The sequence below is a fragment of the Bubalus bubalis genome, chromosome 11, assembly GCF_019923935.1.
Source record: "Bubalus bubalis isolate 160015118507 breed Murrah chromosome 11, NDDB_SH_1, whole genome shotgun sequence".
In the NCBI taxonomy this organism is placed as follows: Eukaryota; Metazoa; Chordata; class Mammalia; order Artiodactyla; family Bovidae; genus Bubalus; species Bubalus bubalis.
In genome coordinates, this window is record NC_059167.1 from 45,149,427 (window position 1) to 45,177,418 (window position 27,992).

General features: G+C 40.5%; 1 protein-coding gene across 1 annotated transcript in view; it reads right to left on the reverse strand.

Annotated features, from left to right (window-relative positions):
* Nucleotides 1–7,094: 7,094 nt before the first annotated feature.
* MYO5C (myosin VC) overlaps nucleotides 7,095–27,992 on the reverse strand; it is a 117,707-nt gene continuing 96,809 nt past the window's right edge. The window contains exons 36-41 of the mRNA XM_025295604.3: nucleotides 25,938–26,027; nucleotides 22,879–23,029; nucleotides 21,544–21,826; nucleotides 10,233–10,407; nucleotides 9,657–9,737; nucleotides 7,095–8,462 (exon numbers count right to left, since the gene is read on the reverse strand). Of these exons, the coding sequence (XP_025151389.2) occupies nucleotides 8,310–8,462; nucleotides 9,657–9,737; nucleotides 10,233–10,407; nucleotides 21,544–21,826; nucleotides 22,879–23,029; nucleotides 25,938–26,027 (933 nt within the window). The 3' untranslated portion in view covers nucleotides 7,095–8,309. The remainder of the gene's footprint in view (nucleotides 8,463–9,656; nucleotides 9,738–10,232; nucleotides 10,408–21,543; nucleotides 21,827–22,878; nucleotides 23,030–25,937; nucleotides 26,028–27,992) is intronic.

The following is a 27,992-nucleotide window of genomic DNA, read 5'->3' on the forward strand; positions in this document are numbered from 1 at the left end:
AAACCACTCAGTATTCTTGCCTTGAGAACCCCATGAACAGTATGAAAAATATTTTATAATGGCCTGCAAATTTTTACTTTCTACTGTTTGTTCATAAAAGAAACTTTGTATTAGACTTTAATAAACTTTGTATTAACATGGTAGTTAGCATAGATGTAAAATCAACCTCTTGAGCTGAAAGCAGAACAGAGAGCCATGGAGAGTTAAAGTGACTTGTTAGACAAAGCATGTGTCACCCTCCCATGCAGCTTCTATTTTCTTTCTTTCCTTTTTCCCTCCTTTCTTTCTTGTTTTCTTGGCCATACATGTGGCATGTGGGATCTTAATACCCCAACCAGGGATCAAACCCTCACCCCCTGCATTGGGACCACGTAGTCTTAACCACTGGACCACAGGGGAACTCTACAATACATGTTTTTGTTGACTTTTTTAAAAAAAGAAAGAAAAAGAGATAGAGAGAAAAGTGGGGGAGGTGTGTGTGTATATGTATGAGAAAAGCCAATGGAAACAGCTTTTTAAAACCTCATCTTGGGACTTCCTTGGCAGTCCAGTGGTTGAAGCTCTGCTCTTCCACTGCAGGGGACTTGGGTTCGATTCCTGGTCGGGGAACTAGGTACCTGCATACCATGAGGTGTGGCCAAAAAAAAAAAAAAAAAAAAAAAATCAACTCATCTTCCTGTTATCATGGTAGTTACTAAGACCTGTACATGCAAATAAAGTCTATGCAGTTAATTTGTAACCTTCACTTTATTACAACATGATGGGTCAACACCAGCTCATTTATTTAATCAGCAAGAAAGTGTCAGACAATAGATTTTCTGAACAGACATGGACACAATTGATCTTTGAAGTACAGTATTTTAGTCCTGTGGGGCCTTACAATGTTGTTGTTGTTCTTTAGTCTGTAGGTCGTGTCAACTCTTTTGTGACCCCATGGACTGTAGTCCGCCAGGCTCCTCTGTAATGGGATTTCCCAGGCAAGAATACTGGAGTGGGTTGTCATTCATTTCTCCAGGGGATCTTCCCGACCCAGGGATCGAACCCACGTCTCCTGCATTGACAGGTGGATTCTTTACTACTGAGTCACCAGGGAAGCCCCTTGTAGTGGATTCTGTAATATAAAACTTAAAAAAATTCCTCCCCTCCAGATGAACTTTTGGAGTAAAGATTGAGTCAGAAAACCTGGAGCCTGACCCCAACCAAGTAAATGTGGTGTTGGTTCCCTGTAAGGAACACACCTCATTTAAGAAACATTTGCCAGTCACAGATCCAGGGGTCACTGCCTGTCCACCGAAGTCAACAGACAGGCCCAGGTCACCAAAGGGAGGGCAACCTTGAGAAAACAAGCATTTGTGCTAAAGGGTGGGGTTCTGGCTGACCTAATCCTGGCCCCACTACTTGGGCAAGTGACTTCACCTCTCTGCATCTTTGCTCATCTGTCAAATGGGGATCTTAGCATCTGCCATCATGGGGCTGTCAGGGGAATTATGAGAGATAGCACATGAAGTGTTTAGCTCAAGGCTGGAATACAGCGAGTGATCCATGGATGTTATGCTGCCCTCTGAGTGGCTACAACAGCAGAAGCTGTGGCAGCAGGGGAAAGGAGGGGAGTGGGGATGAGGCTGGAGGTGAGGAAAAAGCAGAGAGGAGTCTATGGTCACAGTTTAGATGAGATGAAATCCTGTACTAAGGCAAAGCTGTGGGATGGATTTGGACCATGCTTCCAAAGGAGAGGGAACTGGACTTGGTGATGTTTGGGGAAGAGGGGAGGGAGATGTCTAGGATGTCTCTTAGGTTTCTGTTGGAAGGCTGAGGGGTCGGGGCGCCACTGTTGGAGAATGAGGACCAGGGGGTGAAGGTGGGAGGGGACAGCCATCGTAGCCACACCAGTTTAATACATGTTCCAAAGCGTGGGCCATGTCAAGGTTCAAAGAAGAAATCCCCTGAGTATAAAGAGCTTTGGGGCTCTAGCCTGAATGTTTGAACAGAGTCCAAATTGAGAAGGATGTATTTGTGGGGCAGGTGGCAGTGGGGACACCCCTGGGGGGGATGTCTATCACGCAGGGGTTACCATGGGGCTGGGGAGAGACCAGAGAACTCATGAGTTGAAGTGGACTCCCACAGCTAAGAGGTGGCTGCAGAGTTCTTGAGGTCTCTAAGAAACAAAGGAGTAGAAGACGGTCCCCTAAGGACGAGGGATCTGTAGGGAATCAGCTCCTGACCACCGCAGAGTGCTGGCCCTGACCTCTCACAGCCACCCAGGGAGGGAAGCAGGACATCTGTGTTACCACAAGGGAGATACTGAGGGATTAACAATGGCAAGGTCAGTGATGGAGCCTGAATCTGTATGCAGAGGAAGTCCACGACCCTTACCACAGAGCCAGCACCGTCAAGCTGTTCTGCTTTGTCACAAAAAGAGAGTTAAAGAATGGGAAAGGGCCTGCCCACCAGGGACTGGCCTGGGGTGGGGGCCTGGTAATGCTGCCCCTGCCTCCCCCACCCCCCACCACTGCCCAAACCTGCCAAGGTGGCCAGTCACAAGGTCGTGCTCAGGACTCCAAGTAATAGCATTAGGAAGGTGAGCCATGGGTTTTCAGCAGGGAGTGACGTCATTCAAGTGGATTATTCCAGCATTTGCACTTCTGCAAGTAGGTCAGAGAGAGAGTGTACAGCAGGAAAATCAATTAGGTTAAGAGACTGTTATCAAGTACTGGAGAAGAGGAAATATGCTCTGGACAGAGTAGTAGCTGCAGGAGTGGAAGGTGAGAGGAACCCCAGGAACTAAATGCAGAAGGAATAGAAGGACGACTAGGAATTATGGGAGATCGACTCCCACCAAGAGAGAAGTAGAAAAATTGCCACACAGAAAGACAAATATCATATGATATCACTTATATGTGGAATCTTTTTTTTTTTTTAAAGGAACAAACAAACTTATTTATAAAACAGAAGCAGAGTCACGGATGTAGAAAACAAACTTATGGTTACTGAGGGATGGGGGGGGAGGATACATCGGGAGATTGGGATTGACATATACATACTACTGTATATAAAATAGGTAATGAATAAGTACCTACTATATAGCACAGGGAACTCTGTACTCCGTAATGATCTATAGGGGAAAGAATCTAAAAAAAGAGTGGATATATGTATTTGTATAACTGATTCACTTTGGTGTACACTTGAAACACAAAATTATAAATTAGCTATACTCCAATAAAAATTTTAAAAAATGCCAATATTCCAAATCTGGATAAAGCCTTTTCCCATACTGAATTTTATGTTTTTTTCACATTATAAAAGATGTATATGTCCATTATATATAATTTGAAATAGAAGGACACGAAAAAGGAAAATCTGTCATCTACATGCCTTGTCCTAACAAGTAACTGACCTCTGTTAGCATTTTATGTTTTATTCTAGTATCTCCATAGGCATCTATGAGTATACATTAAAAAAATTGGAATTACATGCCATATGCAATTTTGATCTTTAGTTTTTTGCGTAATAGTGTTTTCATCTTCACATGTTGTTGCATATTTTTGGAAAACACCAATTTTTAAATGGAGACCACAAGTCTTGAGTCATATCAACCGTAAATTATATTGTATAGCTAGCATTTTAGATCCGGTTGGTTGAACATGAGCAAGCGACAAAGTAAATTTGGAAGATTATAGCATTTTAAAACTATAAACGTTACACATGCTCATTGTGGAAATTTTGGAAAAATCAGAAGGGTATACAGAAGAAAACAGTCACCCATAACCCCATTGCCCAGAGACTCCACTTCACATTTTAGCTATGCAGGAACAGACTTTCAGGACCAGGAGTCACACTGTTCATGTGCACTCTTTACATCCTGGTATTTTCCATTTAGTTTTTATAACATGGGCTAAATTTAATTTTAGTACAGTCTATTGTACTTATTAAAAATAATCATTTTTATGATGAGGAAACTTTTCACAGCTAAAGCAAAAGCTTCAGTGGGCACTTTGACAAGAAAAAAATAAAAATACCCCATTTTAACAAATTCTGACATGAGATTGCTCTGCAGTAGGAGTTACCTAACCCTAAGCCAAGCACAAAATTTCTTTGAAATGTTTCACTTAAATATACAGTTCCATAAAAAAAAAAAATTACCAAATCGCCTATTACCCCATGTTTATTTTTTTAAAAAGTCAGTGCCAAGGATGGAAAGTCAACAGTGAAAGTTCCCATTACCTGCCCTACACTCAGTTCCCTGAGTTTGGAGGCTATTCTTCCAGAGTTTTCTGATGCCATAGTTAAAGCTTTGTTCGTTACATAAATGGAACTGGTAGCCACTTGCTTTTTTACCTAACTTATTCTGTTACTGCTTACAGAGCTATCTGTTTTTTGGTAATAGCTTTAGTATTATTTTATACTATGGAGTGATGGAGTATTACAATTTAATAAGCCAACATCCTACTGTAGGATATATAGGGTACCCCCAATTTTCACTTTTAAAATTGTGCTTCATTGACCCAATTGAAAATGGGCAAATTTACCCTCATACTTTGCCGGTGGGAATGTAAAATGTTGCTGCCTCTGTGGAAAACAGCTTGGCAGTTACTCAAGAAGTTAAACATGGTTGCTACCAAATGACCAAGCAGATTTACTCCTGGGCATATTCCAAGACCATCAAATACATATGTGCACATAAAAATTTACACACGAATATCTGTGGCAGCATTTAAGCCAAAGAAGTGGAAACAACTAACATGTCCAGCAACTGAGGAATGAATAAAGAAAATGTGGTCTGTTCATCCAGTAGACTCTTATTTGGCAATTAAAAAAAGGATGAAGTTCTGATGTGCTACAACATGGATGAACATTGAAAATTTTACACTAAGTGAAGTAAGTCAGATGCAAAAGGCCACAGATTGTGATTCCATTTATACAATACATCCAGGATAGGCAAATGCACAGAGACAGAAAGATTAGAGGTTGGCAACAGGTGGGAGGTAGGGGGTTGGAGTGACTGCTTAACGAGTATGGGGTTTCTTTTTAGGGGTGATGGAAATTCTCTAGAATTAGATAATATAATTTGCTTGTGAATTTACTAAAAACCACTGAAATGTATGCTATAAAATAGTGAGTTTTATGTTGTGTGCAGTTGTATCTCAGTAGAGATTATTTTTAAGTGGGCAAAAACTTGGACACTTAACAAATGCAGGTATTCATACAGTCAATAAACAGATAAAGAGGTGCTCAACATCATTAGGCATCAATGAAATGCAAGTTAAAAGACACTGTGAATCCACTACTTACCCACCAGAACACCTAAGAGTAAATAAAGACTGATGGCATGAAGTGTGGGTGAGAATGTAGAGAAGTGGACCCCTTCAGCTGGTGAGAGAATAAACTGGTACAACCACATTGGAAAACTAATTGATAGGATCCACTAAAGCTACGCAAACATATCATTTTACTCCTTGATATATACTCAACAGAAATGAATACTTACATCCTCAAAAAACAACAAAAAACCATGAATGTCATAATAGTTTTATTTATAATAGCCCCAAGCTGGAAAAACCCAAATATTCATCAATTTAGATAGATACATAAATTGTGATATGTTCATCTAATAAAAAAGAATAAACTGCTGATACACATGGCAATGAATGGGTGAGTCTCACAGGCATTAAAACTATGTAATGTTTAGTGTTAGAAGCCTCTTTCTATTCTATACGCCGCACTTCAAGATTTACATTGACATGTGAAATGTTATGTGGGTCAGTTTTTAAAACTTATTAAATTGTAAAGATGCTTAATTTGTCCCTGATGTCAATACTAAATATATTCTTAAAACAAAGCACCTATCTATCTCAGAAGAAATACATGTGAAATGTGGAAAAATTAGAACATATAGATTAACTACCATAACTTCCTTTACCTATACTCTCACTGCCCAGAAAGACCCCTGTCAACAACTTGGTATGCACACATCTGAACACTTTTCTGAGCATTTAAGGAAGCCTGAGTACTCTAATGTTAACACATACATACCTTCCAGAGAGTCAACGCTTGGAAGCGATCAGCAGAATGTGGAGAAGTTAGAGCTGCAGCTTCAAGGTGCTAAGGCAACTGCATCCGTCTAAGTAATCTCCTTATCTGGACTTTACAGCTCAGCGGCTCTCTTCCTTCCCACCTCCAGCTCTGTGTTCACAGCTGGGGCACTCACTGCAGGTTGCATCACTCACTCACCCCCTAGGCCTTCTGACCCTCCATACCGCCAGGTTCCCTCAGAAACCCCGTGGACCAGTTTTTAGAGCGCAGTTCTCTGCTCTCTGCAGGAAGCAGAGTTTGGCAGGTTTGACCCCTGTGAATTCACACCCTGCTTCACTGAGTGACCCCGACATTTACCTGTTATTGAAGGTTAGCAGCAGCTCCTGCCTTTTCACAGTTCTCACCCCATCAGTACCTCATGGTTTTGGCCAACCTTGCCACCTTCGGCTTTGTAGAATGGATCCAGACAGTGTGGTGAGTGCTTCCCTGCCCCTTTCTCCATGCGTATGCTTTTCAGGCTCTGCAGGTCCCCTTGTCTTCAAACAAGATCTACTCCTTCCCAAGACTGACCCCCTACAAACCCTGCCGCCTCCAGTAGGACTCTGCTCCTGAAGTTCCACTTGCTAGCACTGAGATGACCTTTTCTCCAGGAGCTCACAGGGTACCAGAGGGAACGGCCAATGTTACTGTCCTATAGCCCATGATGGGTGCTATAAAACAGACAGGAAGCTTGAGTTATGGGAGCCAAAAAGGAAGAGTGATGGGCTCTTTGTGGTGTAGGGGAGACCTGGAAGGGGCAGGAAGAAGGCAATCCATGTGAATTAAAATCCAGTCAACTCTCTGCCAGGTAGCCCCTAAAGCTGGCACAGTCTGGGAGCTACATGGAGATACAGCCGAAGAGGGCATATTAACTTCCTCGCTAAAAAATTTTATATATGTTTTATGAGGTGTTATGAATCTGTAACATTTCCAGCATCTTTAAGTATGACCCTTAAAGCAAAGCATAAACCTTGTGCACTTAGGAAAAATGTAATCTCCTGGCAAATAAAAGAATTTGACCCAGATCATGTGGTAATTTTATTGATTAAAATATTACAAAGTTCTACTTCTCATGTCTTCTTATACAATATATCTGGGTGAACTAAATTAAATCCTTTATGATATGAAAAGACATTATTACATATTGGAAGGGTGACATTAATTCATCCTCATGGATTATTTCTACTCCTAAGGTATATGCCCATATTACAGAGTCAGCCATGGCCTGTGACTCAGGGGAGGTATGGAAGAACACTGAGTCCACAGGCCAGGAGTGTTTATCAAGTCATGTTTTCTGCTCTGAAAGGAAGAAATAAGGAAACCTGGAGGAACAAGGAATAGTCAGTTCCCAGAAAACTTGGGACATTGCTCAAAAGAAGGAACTGACATAATTTTTCAGTTATTTTTATGAGGAAATCTTAAAACATATTTGAATGCTGATAAGACAGAAAAAATCATTTAGGTTGCCTTTTCAAACTAGTTTTTTAAGTCATTGTATGAAAGATATTAAACAATGAAAAGTTATGGCAAATATGTTGGCAGAGAAAATTTAATGACGTGTTCTTTTGGAGGAGATGATAAATGATGTGGGAGTTAGACTTGAATGATATATTAGTTTTAAATGAATATTTACATAAAAATACTTCATGATTTATTTCAGGTTGAATATTCTCTTAAAAATCAGAAGGGCCTGAAATAAATATTTTTTAATGCAGAAGCATCTTCAGTAAAAAGAGTTGGTGAAGCACCCCCACCCTCATCAAGCAAGCGTGCAGGTGAGAGAATTTCTGATGGGTCATGGTCAAATGGGATTATTTGAAAGACAATCCTGGAACCCATTTGTGGCTTCATAAATATCTGGGCTTCACATGAACCTTAGAAAACAGGATAAGCTGTGTCCCGAGAGTCTCACTTCCACTGGGTGGACCCTTGTCATAAGATAGAGGCACCAGGCAGAAAATATGAGTATTGAAGGAATTCTAGTAAAATTTGGCTGAGATTCCAAAGGTAGATGTGGCCTTTCCAACCTCAAATGGTGTGTGTTAATTCTTACAAGATGACAGCGGCAGCAGCATCACCATGAGCAAGAGGAGATGTGGCCCATTTGGGAGAATTCTTATTTTCTTCATTAAATCACATTCCGAAGCATCTCCAGTTCCAATCAGGTGTAAGCCACCTCCCTCTTATTTGAGCTTCACTGAGCTTTTGAAAGAAAAGTGCACGTATGCCCTTTTCTCCTGCTATAACCTATTGAGAAAGCCAAGCTTAAAACTGCTGGGGATCTGGATCATTTCCAGGGCATGTGGAGAGGGAGTAAAAGGAAATGTGACTTGAAAGAGGTATTTGGTATCCAACATCAGGTGTGATGAATCCTCTCGGCTGCTGAGGAGAGCCTGAAATGAGAACCAGGGGGAAAATGAATAAGGAAACCAGTGCGCTCTGCTGTGTTGCTGTCTGGAAGTCAAGAGTAAGGAAAACACAACAGTGAAAAACTCCTTTCAAAATCTTGTGAGATAACACACAAAGGGGCTTTTCAACAGCACAGCACAGGTGAAATGGTCTGTTTCGGTCTTCCAGGCCAGCTCTCGTGAAGACCTACTTGCTCTTTTTCACTTCAGAAGTTAATTTCCCCCAGGATAGGCTGACTGTAAATCGATCTAGTTTCTATTCTTACCTATTCTCATGGCATAATTCTCAGCTCATGAGTGGAGCTCAGTATTAAATTTTTATTGCGTTCATAATTATTTTTAGTTCAGTGGTTTGCAAACTTTTTGGTCTCAGGACCCCTTTAAAATCTTAAATTACTGAGGACCCTAAACAGCTTTCGTGCATGTGGTTAGAGCTATGGATATTTATATTAGTAATAAAACAATAATTTAAACTACTTATAACAAGAAAAGCCCAAGACATGTTAACGTATTTTTTATTGAAAAATAACTCAAATTTGAAAGAAAATTAAAAAAAAAAACTACTGAGAAGTAGTATTATTTTTTATAATTTTGTAAATTTTTAATGACTGACTTAATGTGACAGGCGGAATCTTGTATCTGCTTCTGCATTCACCTGTAGTGATTTGCTATTCTGGTTGAAGTGTGTGAAGAAAAGTCTGCCTTACACAGGTATATATTTGGAAAAAGGAAGACTTTGCAGACTCTCTGAAATTATCTCAAGGATCCACTCCTCCCCACCTCACCAAAGACTCTTGAATGAAACTTTTGAGAACTGCTGCCCTAAGGCATTGGGAAAGAAATTTTAGGGATTAAAATAAGAAAAAAATGAGTACGTAGGTTCTCTGTTTCCATTCAGCCTCTGTTCCCTTGTCTATGCTCAAAGACTGATGAGAAACAAGACACGCTGAAGGAATGTAGACTGAGAGTCATGGTTTTGGTGTTTTCAGTCCCTTCCCACCAGGGCTAAAATGGCTTCTGAAAACAGGGGGAATTTGACAGGGAAGATTTCTGCCACTTTTCCTGTGGGCATTTCCTTTGTATATTTGGTACATGTACTTTAATTCTGAACTTCTATAATGGTAATTAAATATCACTGTCTCATACTAAAAATTAAAAGGCATATCTTAAGCATCTCACCTGCACTTTGCGAACGAAGGATGGAGTCACTCTTTTTTCAAAGTCATCTATAGGTGTGTATGAATTAAGAATCTTTATGATCTGCAAACAATGCATAAGATGGTATAAGACCATGAAAAGGATAACTTTGTCTATGAAATGATGGTTCCAATGGTCTGGGAACAGTTGGGAACCACAAGTGGTTCTTTAATACTGTAATTTGGCTCTAGGAACCATGTGTTATTTTTTCCCCAAGAAGAGAGAGAACAAGCTGAGAAGAGCATAGATGGGAGCAAGGACATCATATAATTAGACGACTGTGAGACAATTCCCCATTTCCAGCCTCCTTCTCCAGTCCTACATCCTCTCCCCACACACACACACATCTGTGGTTTTGTGGGCAGGGAATGTGCCATACGCGCTTTTAGGTTTTCAAGGTCTAGAGTTAGTATTTAATAAATGCTTGTTAGATAAGTGGGTAGGCCAAAGAGCACACAGAGATGCAGATGCACCCCATGCCAGCTAAGCCAGGAAAGGGGATGCCAGTCACATGATCTGCTGGTGAAGATCAGGGAGACACTGAACAAACCTGATTACCTGCACAGCAGACAGAGAGGTACAGCATTCGTAGATCTCCTTGGCATCACTGTCGGTGGTCTTCTTCACCTGAAGCAACCATGCTGCCTGTGAGAGAGGCTCCAAAGTTTCCTTGGCCAAGTTGTTTTGTAAATTCTTATCTTTAAGCCATTCTTCTAAGTAACTGATGTTGCACCTGGAGTAAAAGCCAGAGGAGCAGAGAACAGTGGGTGATCCATTTAGAACACTTTAGGGGAAGGTGTAGAGTCCCCAAACATGTCCCAACATGGTACCAGTGTTCACTGAGATCCTTAGGACCACGTCCAGCGGTTTCTTCATTCGTATCAAGAGGGGGTTAGGCCAGATGATCAGCTCTCATGATCCATGATTCTAAGGATCATTATGGTCTAGAGTGAGCAGCCATAATAGCAATAAACTTTGGAGAAAATCTGAGCAATGAACAGTGACTACAATAATTTATAAAATAATCTATTAATGTACCTTTAATAATAGATTTGAAAATATCTTAAAGGAAAAACTCAATATTTGAAGAGAGGACTTATACTGGTATAAAAACTGTTTAAACTCTTTTCCTAAAGTGGCAGAAAAGTTTCAACTGGTAGAATGTTTTCTAAGTTCACTGGGGTTTCTATTCTAGTTTCTGTCACTTACTATCATAGGTTTATGAGTTAAGAGGCATGGGTTTTAATCTCACCAATCTGTTTTGTGAGCCTGGAAAGTTACTCTACCTCTCTTGGTAAATCAGGGTGTTGAGAACACTCACACATTGCTAGTGAGAATGTAAATAGTACAGCTTCTAAGGAAAACAAGCATTTCCTCAAAATGTTAAACACAGAACTACCGTCTGACCCAGCAACTCCGAATTGAAAGGTCCACACAAAAAAATCATACACAAGTGTTCATGGGAGCATTAATCATTACAGTCAAAAAATGAAAACAACCCTAATGTTCACCAATTGGTGGACAGATAAATAAATTGTGGTCTATCTATACAATAAGATGTTATTCAACAATAAAAAGGAGTGAGATATTGACACATGCTACTACATGGGTGAAATATGAAAACATTACACTAAGAGAATGAAGCTATTCACAAAAGACAATGTATTTTATGATTTCATTTATTAAAAAATGTCCAGAATAAGCAAATCTGTAGAGGAAGAAAATATATTTGATGTTGCCATTGGATCAAAGAAAAAGCAAGAGAATTCCAGAAAAACGTCTACTGCTGCTTCATTGACTACACTAAAGCCTTTGACTGTGTGGATCACAACAAACTGTAGAAAATTTTTAAAGACATGGGAATACCAGATCACCTTACCTGCCTCCTGAGAAATCTGTATAAAGGTCAAGAAGCAACAGAACCGGATATGGAACAATGGCCTGGTTCAGAATTGGGAAAGGAGTACATCAAGGTTGTATATCATCACCCTGCTTATTTAACTTATATGCAGAGTACATCATGTGAAATGCCAGGCTGGATGAAGCACAAGCTGGAATCAAGATTGCCAGGAGAAACATCAATAACCCTAGATATGCAGATACCACCACCCTTATGGCAGAAAGCGAAGAAGAACTAAAGAGTCTCTTGATGAAAGTGAAAGAGGAGAGTGAAAAAGCTGGCTTAAAACTCAACATTCAAAAATAAGATCAAGGCATCCGGTCCCATCACTTCATGGCAAATAGATGGGGAAACAATGGAAACAGTGACAGACTTTATTCTCTTGGCCTCCAAAATCACTGCAGATGGTGATGGCTGCCATGAAATTAAAAGGCACTTCCTTGGAAGAGAAGCTATGACCAACCTAGACACCATATTAAAAAGCAGAGACATTACTTTGTCAGCAAAGGTCTGTGTAGTCAAAGCTATGGTTTCTCCAATAGTCATGTACTGATGTGAAAGTTGGACCATAAAGAAAGCTGAGCACTGAAGAATTGATGCTTTTGAACTGTGGTGCTGGAGAAGACTCTTGAGAGTCCCTTGGACTGCAAGGAGATCCAACCAGTCCATCCTAAAGGAAATCAGTCCTGAATATTCATGAGGGACTGATGCTGAAGCTGAAGCTCCCATATTAAGGCCACCTGATGCAAAGAACTGATTTATTGGAAAAGACACTGATGCTGGGAAAGACTGAAGGCAGGAGGAGAAGGGAACGACAGAGGATGAGATGGTTGGATGGCATCAGCGACTCAATGGACATGAATTTGAGTAAACTCTGGGAGTTGGTGATGGACAGGGAGGCCTGGTGTCCATGGGGTCACAAAGAGTCGGACATGACTGAGCAACTGAACTGAACTGAACTGAGGTGAGGAAGAGGGGACTCCTCAGTGGGATGTGGGTAGGGGATAAGAGTGGCTGATAACTGGGTTTAAGGTTTCTTTTTGGAGTGATGAAGCTTTTCTAAAATTACATTATGGTGATGGTTACATAATTCTGTAAATATACCAAACTTCATTGAACTCTACACTTTAAACAAGTGAACTGTATGGCATGGAGATTATATATCAATGAAGCTGTTTAAGAAATTGAGTAAACCAGGTGATCTCTAAGGTCAGCTCTAGCTCTGACCTTCCAGATTAGCAACTCCCCATGGGTTATATCACTGGGACAATAATGCTGAGTTAATGTATTGCATAAGGAGGTAATAAGTGTGAAATGACTTCTCTTGCTTTGGTAAGCACCCCCACCCCCACCCCAACACTGTCATTGTCAATTTTGTCCCACTAGTTTAAGTTCTTATTACAGTCGATTCCTAATGGGCCTCCCATCTCATCCCTTCTAGTTCATCCTATTCAATTCTGCCAGTTTTTCTAAATCCGAATTTTGAGCATCTTAATCCTCCTACTCAGAAATCTGTATTGGGAGTTCTAGTTCTTGGTAAGCTGGAATAAGCACTCCATTTTGTGTCTCCCTGGATGGAATGCCTGCAACAACTATTTGAGGACTTTGAAAAGTAAACAGTAGCAGGTGGTATGGGGGAAGAAGACCAGAATCTGAAGTATCTCCCAATTAATACTGAGTTTACCAGTATCTTCCCCTTGGCTAGTCACTGGTTTGAACTCAAAGCAGCCTGAAATTCAGCAGTGGGCACTGCTGTTAACTAAGAGCTCTAGGAGGAACCCTCCAGTTCTGGTTTGAGGTGCTGAAAAGGGGTGTCCTAATACTCTGAGAGAGGGTAGAAATTCTGTTTTTCTTATTTCTCCTTTTCTTTCTTTTTCTTCACTCTGTTATGTGCAAGCCCCAAACAGTCCTATGGTGGTGGCAACAGGCTCCAGCAGCAAACTAAATCAGAGAGGGGAACTTTCTTCACCTGGAGAAACTGCAGCTCAAGAGGATGGGGGTGAACACCTCTAGCTCTGTCCTCCCACCACCTGACCCCAGATGGGGACATTTGCTGGGAGTGTAGCACAGTGAGTTAAGTAAAGCCCAAGTTTTCTCTCTGGAGGACAAAAGAAAGGATCCTCAGAGATCTGGAAAGTACCAGGGGTATTATGGAGAGGAAAAAGCTTGGGAAAGTGACCCTTAAATTTGCTTATGAACTCCTGGGCACACCCCTGAGCCCATGCATGAATCTGCACACTTAAAACTTTGAGGACTAAACTATGGATTGAGCACCACCCAAGTTTCAGACTGGCCACTGTGTGTCACATAAGACAGAAGCAAATAGCATTACAAAGGCTTTGAAAACTGAGCTGACCAAGGAATCACAATTTTTCCCAGAACCTGAACCCCAGTGGGTTGATTATCTGATAAAAATATCAACATTCTCCACAGGATTTAAAGACTCAGTGTCTCATAATACTAAAGTGTGCAGAATACAATTCAAAATTACTAGGCATATGAAACAGGAAAATCTCATCAGACTGTACAATGCAATTAATAGATATCAACTCTGAGATGACACAGATGTTGGAATCATCTGACAAAGGAAGCTATCACAAAATGCTCCAAAAAGTAAAGACAAACTATCTTGAAATACATGCAAAGACAGAAAATCTCAGAAAAGACACAAGATGTTAAAAAATAATTGAAAAATTGTAGAGCTGAAAAATACAGCGACAGAAACAAAAGAACTCACTGAATGGGCTCAACAGCAGAATAGAGTCAGAGAACTTCAAGGGACCAAACAAAGACTCTGCAATCTGAAAGTCCAAAGGAAAAATCTAAAGAACAGAACTTTAGGGGTAAAAAAACAATGAAATCTCTAACATTTGTGTCACTGAAATTCCAGAAGGAAAGGAGAAAGTATGATGTAGACAAAACATTTGAAGAAATGGCTGAAAATGTTCCAAATTTGGTGAGATCCACAAACCTGCAGATTCAAGAAGTCCAGAGAATCTCAAAGAAGCTAAACTCAAAGAAATCCATTCTTAGTCACATTATAATCAAACTGTGGTAAACTAAACACAAAGAAAAAATCTGGAAATCAATAAGAGAAAAACTATGTATTATTTGTAGGGAAATAATAATTCAATGACTGTGCATTTCTCATCAGAAACCATGGAAACCAGAAAAAAGTGAAACATTTTAAAATTGATGAAAAAATGGACTGTCAGCCCAGACATTGGCAGCCTACAAAAATATACTTCAGGAAGTATAGGTGAAGTATAGAAGGTGAGATAAAGATATTTTCAGATTAAAGAAAGCTAAGGAAATTTATTGCCAGTGAATCTGCTCTAAAGGATTACTGAAATAATTTTCTCAGGCAAAAGGAAAATGAGATCAAAATGAGATCTGGGGGGAACAAGTGAGACTTGAAACATTAGAAATGAAGAAATTACAGAAATGATAAATATCTGGATAAATATAAAAGACTATTCTTCTCCTTTTGAGCCCTTGAAAATATCCTAGGTGAACTGAAACTAAACATTATAACACTGTCTGGTAGAGTTTTTGATGTATGTAGAAGTACAGCATAAGACAGCTACAAAACAAACCGAAGAGAGGAAAGGGGCCTATGTGATGGTAAGGTTTCTACATTTCACTTAATGTGATAAATGGTTGGGGCTCCAAACTTTCAGTGAAGGGGGCATGGGTTCAATCCCTTGTTGGGGAACCAATACCATGGCATGCCATACAGTGTGACTAAAAAATCCAAATAAACAGCTTTTTAAAAGTCCAATTTAAAAATAAAAGATATTGATTCCAAATAGATTGAAAAAGGTTAAGTATGATACTATAATTTCTAGAGCAACCATTAAAAAAGATACAGTGAGATATAGAGAAAACACAATAGGGAAATTTAAAAAGGATGCCAAAAATGTTCAAAGAACCCCAAATAAGACAGAAACAGGAAATCAAAGAAATAAAAACCAGAAGGAACAAATATAAAATAACAAAATGGTAGAGTTATATCTAAATATATCATATATCAATAAATACATTAAATTAAAATGTTCTAAATATACCAATTAAGAAACAGAGATTGTCAGACTGGATTAAAAAAAACAAGGACCCAAATATATGCTGCTTACACTTCAAATATTACACAAATAAGTTTACAATAAAAGGATGGGAAAAGGTATACTATGAAAACACTGATCCAATTAAAAAGTAGACTTTCAGACAAGATATGACTGACTCATTTCGCTCAGTCGTGTCTGACTCTTTGCGACCCTATGGACTGTAGCCTACCAGGCTCCTCTTTCCATGGGATTTTCCAGGCAATAGTACTGGACTGGATTGCCATTTCCTTCTCCAGGGGATCTTCCCAACCCAGGGATCGAACCCAGGAATCCTGCATTGTAGACAGACGCTTTACCGTCTGAGCCACCAGGGAAGTCCATAAAGTAGATGTCAAAGCAGAGAAAATTAACAGGGTGGGATAAAGAGAGACCCCCACATAATGATAGGAGGGTCAGCTCACCAAGATGACATAACAATGTTTAATGTGTATGCACCTTATTCAGAGTGTAAGAAAAACACAGCTTCAGAATACGTAACGCAAAAACTGACAGATTGAAAGAATAGACACATTCATAATTACAGTTGAAGACTTCAATACACCTCTCAGTAGTCAATAGAATTAGTAGACAGAAAATCAGCAAGGATTCAGAACTGAAAAATGAAAGTGAAAGTCAAAGTCTTAGTCACTCCTCTGTCCATGGAATTCTCCAGGCAAGAATACTGGAGTGGATTGCCATTCCCTTCTCCAGGGGATCTTCCTGACCCAGGGATCGAACCCAGGTCTCCTGCATGGCAGGCAGATTATTTACTGTCTGAGTCACCAGGGAAGCCCTGAAAAATACCATCGACAAATTGGGTCTGATTGACATTTATAGAATATTCTACCCAACAACAGAAGAATGTACATTCTTTTCAACTGCATTTGGAATATTCACAAAAGTAGACTGTGTTCTGGGTCATAAAAGCAAGTATTAACAAATTTAAAAATAACTGAAATCATATAAATTTTCTCATCACTTCATGGCAAATAGATGGGGAAACAGTGGAAACAGTGACAGACTTTATTTTCTTGGGTTCCAAAATCACTGCAGATGGTGACTGCAGCCATGAAATTAAAAGGTGCTTGCTCTTTGGAAGAAAAGCTATGACCAACCTAGACAGCATATTAAAAAGCAGAGACATTACTTTGCTGACAAAGGTCCGTCTAAATCAAAGCTATGGCTTTTCCAGTAGTCATGTACGGATGTGAGAGTTGGACCATAAAGAAAGCTGAACACCAAAGAATTGATGCTTTTGAACTGTGGTGATGGAGAAGACTCTTGAGAGTCCCTTGGACTGCAAGGAGATCAAACCAGTCAATCTTGAAGGAAAACAACCTTGAATATTCATTGGAAGGACTGATGCTGAAGCTGAAGCTCCAATACTTGGCCGCCTGATGCAAAGAGCCGACTCATTGGAAAAGACCCTGATGCTGGGAAAGATTGAAGGCAGGAGAAGAAGGGGACAGCAGAGGATGAGATGATTGGATGGCATCACTGACTCAATGGTCATGAGTTTGAGCAAGCTCTGGGAGATGGTGAAGGACAGGGAAGCCTGGTGTGCTGCAGTTCATGGGGTTGCAAAGAGCCATGACTTAATGACTGACCAACAACAACAAATATAAAGTTTGTTTTTTTCAATGTAAAAGTATTTATAAGTTTGTGTTTTAAAAATAAATCTGGGAAAGTCTAAGACAAAGTGGGATGGTTGGGAACTCTAGTATCATAATCTGCAGTGTATGTTAACCTGTGTGCATCTAGGGATCTTTTTAAAAATTGTGGTAGAAAATATATAACATAAAATTACCATGTTAACCATTGTAAGTGGTATATGCACCATGTTGTGAAACTAAGCTCCCAGAACATTTTGTAAAACTGAAACTGTACATCCACTGAACAACAACTCCCTTTCTCTCTCTCTCTCATCAGCTCCAGGCAACCACCATTCTACCTTTTGTTTCTAAGAGTCTGACTGACAAAGTATATTCTTTAAGCACAACAAAATTAAACTAAAATCAATAACAGAAAGGTAACAAGAAAGTCTCTAAACACTTGGAAATTAAACAACACACACTTCTATACCATCCAAGAGTCAAAGAGTAAGACTTGAGGGAAATTAAAAAATATTTTGAATTGAACAAAAATGAACTGAACAACATACATCAAAACTGTGTGTTGGGGGATAGTGTTAAAGTAGTGCTGGGAGAGAAATGTATAGCATCAAATGCTTATGTTAGAAAAGAAAGTCTCAGAGCTAATAATCCACGCTTCTACTTTAGGAACCTAGAAGAAAAGAAAACTAAATGCAAAGTAGGCAGAAGGAATGAAAAAAGACAGTAACAAAAATCCATTAAATTTAAAAAATAAGACAAAATCAATGAAATCAAAACCTGGTTCTTTGAAAAGATCATAAAATTGATATACCTGTAGCAAGATTGACCAAGGAGAAGAGAAGACAAATTACCCACAGAGGAGTGGACAAGGGGCCATTGCTACAAATTCTGCAGAAATTAAAAGAATAATAAAGGAATATTCTGAACAGTGATACACACATTACCTCAACTGTGATGAAGCAGACTAATTCCTTGAAAACCAAAAACTACCAGACTCACCTAAGATGAAATCTATAACCCAAATAATCCCACAACTACTAAAAAAAAAAAAAAAAAAATCCATAGTTTAAAGCCTTCTGAAAAAGAAAAAACTCTGAGGTTGCTGCCATTCCCGAGGGACTAAAGCATGCATTTCTCATGCTGGCACTCCGCTCTGTCTCTGTAACTCATCTTTCTAGATCTACCCATCATTCTGGTTCTCCTTTCAAGGAGGGCTATTCATACCCTGCCCTAAGCATTCCTTCACTGAGGCCTGTGCTCAATTCTCTAGTTCTTGGGCTGAAATCCTTCTTATCCTCCAAGACCCAAGTCAATGCCTTTTGTATTCTCCCCAGATTCCCTCAGGACAACAAGCAATGTCTGTAACTTGGGCCACATCATTCTGGTTCCTAACAGAACTGTCTCCACAGGCCCTACCTAGGTTCTTATCAAAGAACCCTGGGCGGGCTTCCTTGAAGGCTCAGTGGTAAAGAATCCACCTGCCAATTCAGGAGACACGGGTTCAATCTCTGATCCGAGAAGATCCACTTGCTGTGGAACATCTAAGCCCATGCAGCACAACTGTCGAGCCTGTGCTCTAGAGCCTGGAAGCCACAACTACTGAAACCACGAGCCACAATTACTGAAGCCCCTGCACCTGGAGCCCATGCTCGGCAGCAAGAGAAGCTGCTGCAGTGTGAAGCCTGCACATTGCAACTAGAGTAGCCCCCACTTGCTGCAATTAGAGATTTGCACAGCAATGAAGATCCAGCAGAGCCAAAAAAAAAAAAAAATATATATATATATATATGAAGCCTGGGCAAAATAACCACAATGGAACTTGCAATAAAAATGCTATTGTGGAGATGGTGAGATAAAGTTCCACATGAGATAATATCTTTTATAAATTTATGACTGCCGCTGCTGCTGCTAAGTCCCTTCAGTTGTGTCCGACTCTGTGAGACCCCACAGGCGGCAGCCCACTAGGAACAAGAAAAAGAACTACGTACTAGGAAAATTTTTACATTTTCCCAGGAACTGGTCTGCTTCACCATGCCAGATGAAACCAGAGAGCTACTGATGTTTTGCTTTTTTCTCCTGGCAGTCAGAAAGCCCAGTGCCCGTTTTCAAGCTACTCTGTCCACTGTTTATTTTTCCCTTCTTGGAGTTTGATTTTCCACTTGTGTTCATGTTTTGCTATTGCAGTGCTTGTGTTGTCATGGCAAAATCACTGCCAATCCTGAAGTACCTTGTTTATGGCAGAAGCTGAATCAATATCTGAATGAACAAAGGTCTCTAAGATGCATGTGCTGTTCACTCAGAGCAACACACTGGAAAGGCAGTACTTCCCTAATAGCACTTCCAATTGGTGAGAGGAAAGAGTGCTGGGCACCTATGGGGACAAATGTTCACTGAGCTTGGGGACCTCCTGCTGGAATAAGAGTTGTTTAGCAAAGACTTTGGTGACATGTGTAGGTTTATGACTTGACTTTAAATAAGCCTGAGGCCTGCCCCAGAGGACTTCAGGGCATCTGTTCAGAGCTTGGGAAATAAACAAAGCCTTTCCTCTCAGTGAAGAAGAAAAGACCCACAAAGCCCAGCCCTCCTGAATGCTCCCTTGTATCTGAAAACCACAACCTGGGGTCATGGGAATTTCACACAGTGCTTTGTAGAGCTGTCCAAGCTTCACCACCGCCAGGATGTAACGGGTGCCTCTTGTGTACTACTTGGCTTAATAAACTTCTTAGGTCGCTTTGCATTGTGTCAGTGCCATTATCACCACCCTACATCCTCCTGTCACCTACAGGCATCAAATCCGTGTACAGAGTAAAAAGTCTTAAATATCTACCCCATATTATTTGCTTTCTAATCATGTGACAGTGTTAATTCAAACAATAGCTAATGATCTGTGTTTTCTTGGTTCAGAGACAGAGAAGCTGACACACTTCAAAACTGGATGACTAGACTTCCAGGTGGCACAATGGATAAGAATCTGCCTGCCAAAGCAGGGGACACAGGTTCAAACTCTGGTCCGGGAAGATCCCGCATAACACCGGGCAACTAATCCCACATGCCACGACTACTTAGCCCGTGCTCTAGAGCCCGTGCTCTGCAACTAGAGAAGCCACTGTAATGAGAGGCTTTCACACTGCAAGAAGACTAGCCCCATAAGAGGCAATTAGAGAAAGCCCTCGAAAAGCAACAGAGACTCAGCACAGCCAAAAAGAAATAAATGCACAAAAGGAAATAAAAAACAAACAAACAAACTGGATAACCATGTCTGCAGGATGAACTCTCAATGCTTGGCCTGGCATTTTATGCGCTCCCAATCTAGGTCCAGCTTACCACTCTACTACAGTCCTGTAGATCCTGACATAAGCCTTCACTTAATTTAGCTGCTGCTGCTAAGTTGCTTCAGTCGTGTCCAACTCTGTGTGATCCCATAGACGGCAGCCCACCAGGCTTGCCCGTCCCTGGGATTCTCCAGGCAAGAACACTGGAGTGGGCTGCCATTTCCTTCTCCAATGCATGAAAGTGAAAAGTGAAAGTGAAGTCGCTCAGTCATGTCCGACCCTTAGCGACCCCATGGATTGCAGCCTACCAGGCTCCTCCGTCCATGGGAGTTTCCAGGCAAGAGTACTGGAGTGGGGTGCCATTTCCTTCTCCACACTTAATCTAGACAGAGCTATTAATATTTACTCCTGCCTGAGGAGGGGTCCTCACTCGGTCCTACCACTATGGCTTTGCCCACTCATTCCCTTGCCTGGAATGTTCTTCCATTTTTGATCACTCAGAAACAGTTTTCAGGCTTCTTTAACTTTTCTGGCCACAATCATCTCTCCCCTCTGAAGCACTTCCTGTACTCCTTATTTATGACTTATAGTTTTGAATCATCATTTAGCTTCTCAACAGCAGGGATCAAATCATCCCTTCGTTTCCTGTGTCCCCGACCAGCAGTGCTAGTCACAGAGGCGGTGGTCAACAAATACTGGCTGCATATATGATAACCACAGAGGGCCAGAATTTAAAATACACACTTATTAGTTCTTAGTTGAAGCCACTCTGCCAGAGTGTCAAGTTAGCATAGGTAGAGTGATGGGAGGAGGGCCTGGCATCAGATGGCTGAGATCTCCATGGCTCTAAGAGTCATTTTGCACACCCTCCGGCAGTGCCGCTCTTATGGAGGGAGGGCGGGCAGAGTGTGCAGTCTCGGACTTCAGGAGCATCCTTTCCAGCCAGGCTCTCCAGGGTTAGTGGTGGCTTATGGGTCTTACCTTATCTGCATCCCTTTTCTACAGGAGCACATGTCCTTGCGCAGGAAGAGGCTGTTCAGGGTGACTGCCCCGATCAAGAAGAAGAGCTGCTTCACTGCCTGCCTCACGATCTCAGGGTCCAGGCCACTCTGGCACATGGTGCTGTAGAAATAGCTCAGTTGCTGCAGGACGGACGTCATCGTGTAGGCATCCGTGTCGTCTATGCTGGAGGACCGCTTCCGGAAGCCTGTGGGCTTCAGGCCAGAAATGCCCTGCAGACTCTCGTACTCCAGCATGCCTGGCACTACGGAGAAAAATGGAAGCTTTTCTTGTATATGCAGGGGGGACACCCAAAGGACATTTCCCCTGCTCTCATGTGTCTGTTTCAGGGAGTGGGACAATTTCCACAAGAATTAGTGTGGATACAGCTGTAACAGAGAAAGCAGAAGGATGGAGGGTTGGGGAACACCAGGCTGTAAGGGGTGGATGGGATTGCACCACCATCTACAGCAGGGGAACAGTTCCTCTTCTTTCAATTTGACAGGAGAGAGAGCTGGTTAGCGTGACAACTCATGGTCTGGAACTACTTAAAGCCTACAGTATTTCAATTTCAGAAAACTGAAGAAAGTATACAAGAATTTGAGTGGAGCTCTAGGATTTCAAAAATACTTGGCTTAGAACCAGTGTTAGCCACATAAGGAGCAGCGGTTCTCCCAAATTTCCCTACAGGATGGATCCCCCTTACAGAAAGAAAACTATGACCCATGTACTTTTATATATGTAATCACTTTAAGCAATCAGAGAATTAAATAGTGGGCATTTATATTAGTAAAGTTTCTTGTTCTAAAATTATGTTCTTTGAAGCTACAGTAGAGAAGCATACTTATGTAGGTGATACTGTGAATCTCTTATTTGTATTGTGGTTATGGAAAAATCTCTAAAAATAGTATTACTTGAGGAAAAATGGTTCTCTTCCTTTCTGAGTATCATGGCTGTACCACCTCTGAAAATTAACGCTTGTTTTTGGGAGATGTAGAGGTTTTTGTGTGAACGTTTGCTTATACCACTGGAAACATGACCAAGTCACAATTTGGATTGTCAACACCACACTGGCCTTTTCTGCTATTATGAGTACTAAGTATCACCCTAGTGACTAAAACCGCTTATGTCAACATGACTTAGTTGTTTTCTTTGGGGGAAGGGTGGGGCAGAAAAGGATAAGACTAAACCAATAAATTATTTTACTATTGGCTTAAAAAAAATTATATGCTTTTCAATTACACATTCCATGCAGATTTATTTTTTAAGGTCTCAATATCATTATAAATATTTCTTAGTCATTGATTCTTTTCTTACCTATTATTGGTTGAATGTTATTTTCCATTACGATAATGAACTGATGATATATTCGTATAGCCACATCACTAAGAATCTGTCTGTATTCTGAAAGGTCAAAATTGTTCAAGCAATTCTTATTCTGATGTGGACTATTATGCTTCATGAATTCCTGAAAGTAATTTTGAACATATAAATATTAGAATAATGTAGACACATAGGAAATTAAAATACTATCTCTGTATCTAATGATATTACAATAAGTTTATACTATAACTCCTATGGAGAAGGCAATGACACCCCACTCCAGTACTCCTGCCTGGAAAATCCCATGGACGGAGGAGCCTGGTGCGCTGCAGTCCATGGGATCGCTAGGAGTCGGACAGGACTGAGTGACTTCACTTTCACTTTTCACTTTCATGCATTGGAGAAGGAAATGGCAACCCACTCCAGTGTTCTTGCCTGGAGAATCCCAGGGACGGGGGAGCCTGGTGGGCTGCCGTCTATGGGGTCGCACAGAGTTGGACACGACTGATCTGACTTAGCAGCAGCAGCAGCAGCATAACTCCTATACTTAATGTCTGATCTGTATCAAATTCTTAGTGTTTGGGATAGCATTTATTTTCTATAACTAACTACCCTTGACCCTTAAATGATATGTGTTTGAACTACATAGGTCTTACATGTGTAAGGTCTTACAAAGGTCCACTTACATGTGGACCTTTTTCACTGTTATGTATTATATAGTACTACATGATCTATAGTTGATTGAATCTAAGGATCTGTAAATATTACTGTTCCCCCATGGAAGCTCATAGGAAAAACAGTGAAGCATTCAAGGAAATAAACTGCTGTAAAAGGTTGATAGATGCAATAAATGAAATTCATAACTTTACAGAGTATAGACCAATCTGAAATGCTTTAATGTGGATGTTATGGACTGAATACTTGCTTCCCCCTCAAATTTATATGTTGAAGCCATAATCTCCATTGTGGCTAACTTTGGAGATGGGGTCTCTGTCTCCATGTTATTAAGGTTAAACAAGGTCACAAGGGTGGGAGTCCTGACCTGATAGGATTAATGTTCGTATAAAAGGAGACACTAGAGAGATCAATCTCTCTCTCTATCCCATGCACTGAGGAAAGGCCATGTGAGTACTTAGGGAGAAGGTGGCTATCTTCAAGTCCAGAAGTGAACTTTCACCAGTGACCCAATGCTTGCACCCTGATCTCAGATTTCTAGTCTCCAGAACTGCGAGAAAATAAATTTCTGTTGTTCAGGCCACCTAGTCTGTGGTATTCTGTTACAGCAGCCCAGCCTGAACATGGTAATACATTTACAATGTTCAAAGAAGTAAAATTTAAAAAAAAATTTAAGATAAGAATAGGACATTGTAAAAGGCAGAGGTAAAAAAGAACCATTGGAATTTTAGAAATAAAAAATAGTAAATAAAGAATCTTCAGACAAGGGAAAAAACATTGTATACATGGTTAAAGTGGGTAAAGAAAGGATTTAAATAATGGTGATGCAATTAAAAATAAATCAATTTTTAAAAATGATGATGATATGCCTCCTCTTAAAGCCACACAGATGCCAGGTTATCTTAAAGGACTGGTCTGTGCCCCTCTCAGCTCCAATGTTCCTTTTGGTTAGAAGTTGGATTTTCTTTACTTATTTCTCCTTTTGTTCTATAATACTAGTAGGATTACTCATATTTTATTTTATTTTCTCTCCTGAAAGAAGATATGTGATCATTACTTCACATGTCAATTTGGGATAAATAATCACACCAATAGTGGATAAAAGCATAATTATGAACTCTAAATTTGAATTATAAAGTTAGAAGAAAAAAGAACTTCATGATCTCAGGGTAGGGAAGAATTTCTTGAACAGGACACTGCATCATGTATCATAAAAGAACAGGACAGATACATTTAAGTACATCAAAATTCAAAACTTGTGGATGACAAACGACTCCATAAAGAAAAGTCAATTATAGGCCACAATCTATGTAAAGACCTCCTATAAATCAATAAGAAAAAAGAATCACCCCTAAGAAAAATGGAGAATGGATGGGACTAGGCAATTTAAAAAACAATCCAACTGATGAGTAAGCATATGAAATGATGCTTGACCTTGCTAGTGATCAAGCAATTACAATTTAAGTCAACAGAGTATCATCTTATACCCATGAGACTGATAAATAATAAAACATCTGTCAATACCTAGTGTTGGTAAAGGTATGACACACTAGAACTTTATATACTACTGATAGGACTATAGAATGGTATAACCATTTTGCAGAGCATTGAAAATCCCAGTCATTTTTGTTCTTTTAGGTCAGTGAAATAATGCTCTGTGAGTACTTGATGGTGAAGAACTTCATTATAATGTCAGCCCTTGAAAGCAGAGTCAGAATGGCAAAGGATTTACAGATGATGGAGGAATACCGAAAATCTTGTAGTGATAACAGCTATGAAAACATAGGCAGGTTGAGCTAAAGGCTGTGTTTTGGAGTGATAACATTAACAACTTCAGAATTTTACAGCCAGAAGGAAAATGAAAAATCTCTGAATCTATCTCATGAATTTTTTAAAAAGATTTTTTGATGTGAACCATTTTAAAAGTCTTTATTGAACTGGCTCAATAAAGACTTTTAAGTTACAACATTACTTCTGTTTTATGTTTTGTTTTGGTTTTTTTTTGACTGCAAGGCATGTGGGATCTCAGCTCCCCAACCAGGGATTGAACCCACACCCTCTCCTTGAAAGATGAAGTCTCAACCAGTGGACCACCAGGGAAGAATCCACCTCATGTAATTTGAAAGTCAAGGACACTGAGGCTTAGTATCATGCCCAGGGTCTAAACCGCCTTCTGGAAGTCTTTTTGCCTGCGACCTCCATTCAGCTGGTGATGTGAAGCTGGTCTCCTGGGGAAGAAGGAAGCCAGGAGGCCAGTTGGAGCAGAGGATGTTCCTGTGCTGGGCAGTCTGATCCTAATTCCTCCGGCGAGCTCGGGCCCACGAGGAGGTTGCAGACTGGCAGTCAGTACAGAGCACAGAGCAGGCAGGCGTCCCTACCTCTTCTCCACTGTACTGCTTCAGGCAATTGAGGAAATGACAGGTATTGGAAAGCCAAAAGGACAGCATCTCAAAGTCTTCTAAATGTTCCTTAAAAAAAAAAACCAAGAAAGACAAAGTTGGATTTTGTTATTGTTCTGAGCCAAGAACAGACATATCTTACTTGTTTTTCTAGCTGGTGGCTTTTGACCAAAAATAATTCTTCTTTTACTAATTAAAGACTTTATTAAATTTACACTATAAAAAGAATTTTATTTTCTTGGGCTTCATAATCACTGAGGATGGTGACTGCAGCCATGAAATTAAAAGACAGACACTTGCTCCTTGGGAAAAAAAGCAATGACAAATCTAGACAGCATATTAAAAAGCAGAGACATTACTTTGCCTACAAAGGTCCGTCTAGTCAAAGCTATGGTTTTTCCACTAGTCATGTATGGATGTGAGAGTTGGACAATGATGCTTTTGAACTGCAGTGCTAGAGAAGACTCTTGAGAGTCCCTTGGACTGCAAGGAGATCAAATCAGTCAAGGATTTGACTAAAGGAAAGGAAATTAACCCTGAATATTCATTGGAAGGACTGATGCTGAAGCTGAAGCTCTAATACTTGGGCACCTGATGTGAAGAGAAATTCATTGGAAAAGACCTCCTGATGCTGGGAAAGATTGAAGGCAAGAGGAGAAGGGGACAACAGAGGCTGAGATGGTTGGATGGCATCACTGACTCAATGGACATGAGTTTGAGCAAGCTCTGGGAGATGGTGAAGGACAGGGAAGCCTGGCATGCTGCAGTTCATGGGGTTGCAAAGAGTCAGACACGGCTGAGCAACTGAACAACAACATGAAAATAAAGCCGTATTTATTTAGCAGGTTATGGTTTGCAAAGTACTTCTGTACAGGTTATATCATCTGTTATGACACTTGAAGCAGGCACTGTAGGAATGCCTGAGAAAAGTCTCAGTCCTTGGCCTCCAAATGTCACATTCTGACTGGGAAGACAGACATGACATATATAGGACACAGTTAAATAGGTGGCTGACAGCTTACATGATAGGCATAGGCGGTGCTACAAAAACTCATAGGATGCAGAAATGATGGGGAGCCAGGGCAGCTGAGAAAACCACAGGAGAGAGGCAGAAGGATATCCTCCTTGAAGGAAAAGGGTGGCCAGACAAGAGCTCAAGATCAAGGACTCTGCTGGCAAGAACATTCCAACTTATGGGACAGGAAGGAGAGGAATGAGCAAAGGAGTCAGAGGTAATGAAGACCAGAGAGATACGAAGAAAACTGGGAAAGCCCTGGGTTTTAAAAAACAACGTCAGAGAGTTTCAAAGAGGTGCTGCTACTGTTTAATCCATTTAAAGAGAATAAGTTAATAAAATACCATTGGATTTAGCAAGAGGAATTACTGGTGATCTTTCTGTGGAGTAATGTGGGTAGAAGCCAGGCTGCAAGGAGGGAAAAATAGTTGGTGGAGACAACTATTTTAAGTGCTTTGGCAGCCAGGAGGGGGTGTGTGAGAAAAAGGCCCAGTGGTCAAGGGGGTATGTGGAACAAGTGAGGGCTGCTTTAACGTGCTGTGCACTGGAGTGGGAGGAGCACGGAGCCGCTGAAGAAGCCGAGATGGAAGATGCTCACAAGAAAGGATTCATACCCCTTATGCTAGGTACCTTTCACTTTCAAAATATTTAAACATTTCAGAGCAGCAAGAAGGGGCAAACACTGTGTGCCTACAGCCTGGAACGTAATGCAAGTGTGTCTGCAGAAAACCCAACTCATGAAAATAGGGACAGGGAAAACATGAATTTATGGCAGCCTCTTCTAAGAACACATCGGTGGCTCCCACGAAGACTGACTGTAAAGCACCAAATCAATGTTAGTTTTCTACTCCTAACTCCTGATGAATAATGAATTCTTAGTATAAAATTGGGCAGGGTGGATGGTGGAAGAATTACCCATTTCCTGATGCACTCACTGTTTTATTTCTTCTCTTTTCCAAGAGTATTTAAGATAGGGTTTGATTGCTCATGACTTTTCTAGAACACATATTTTACTAAAA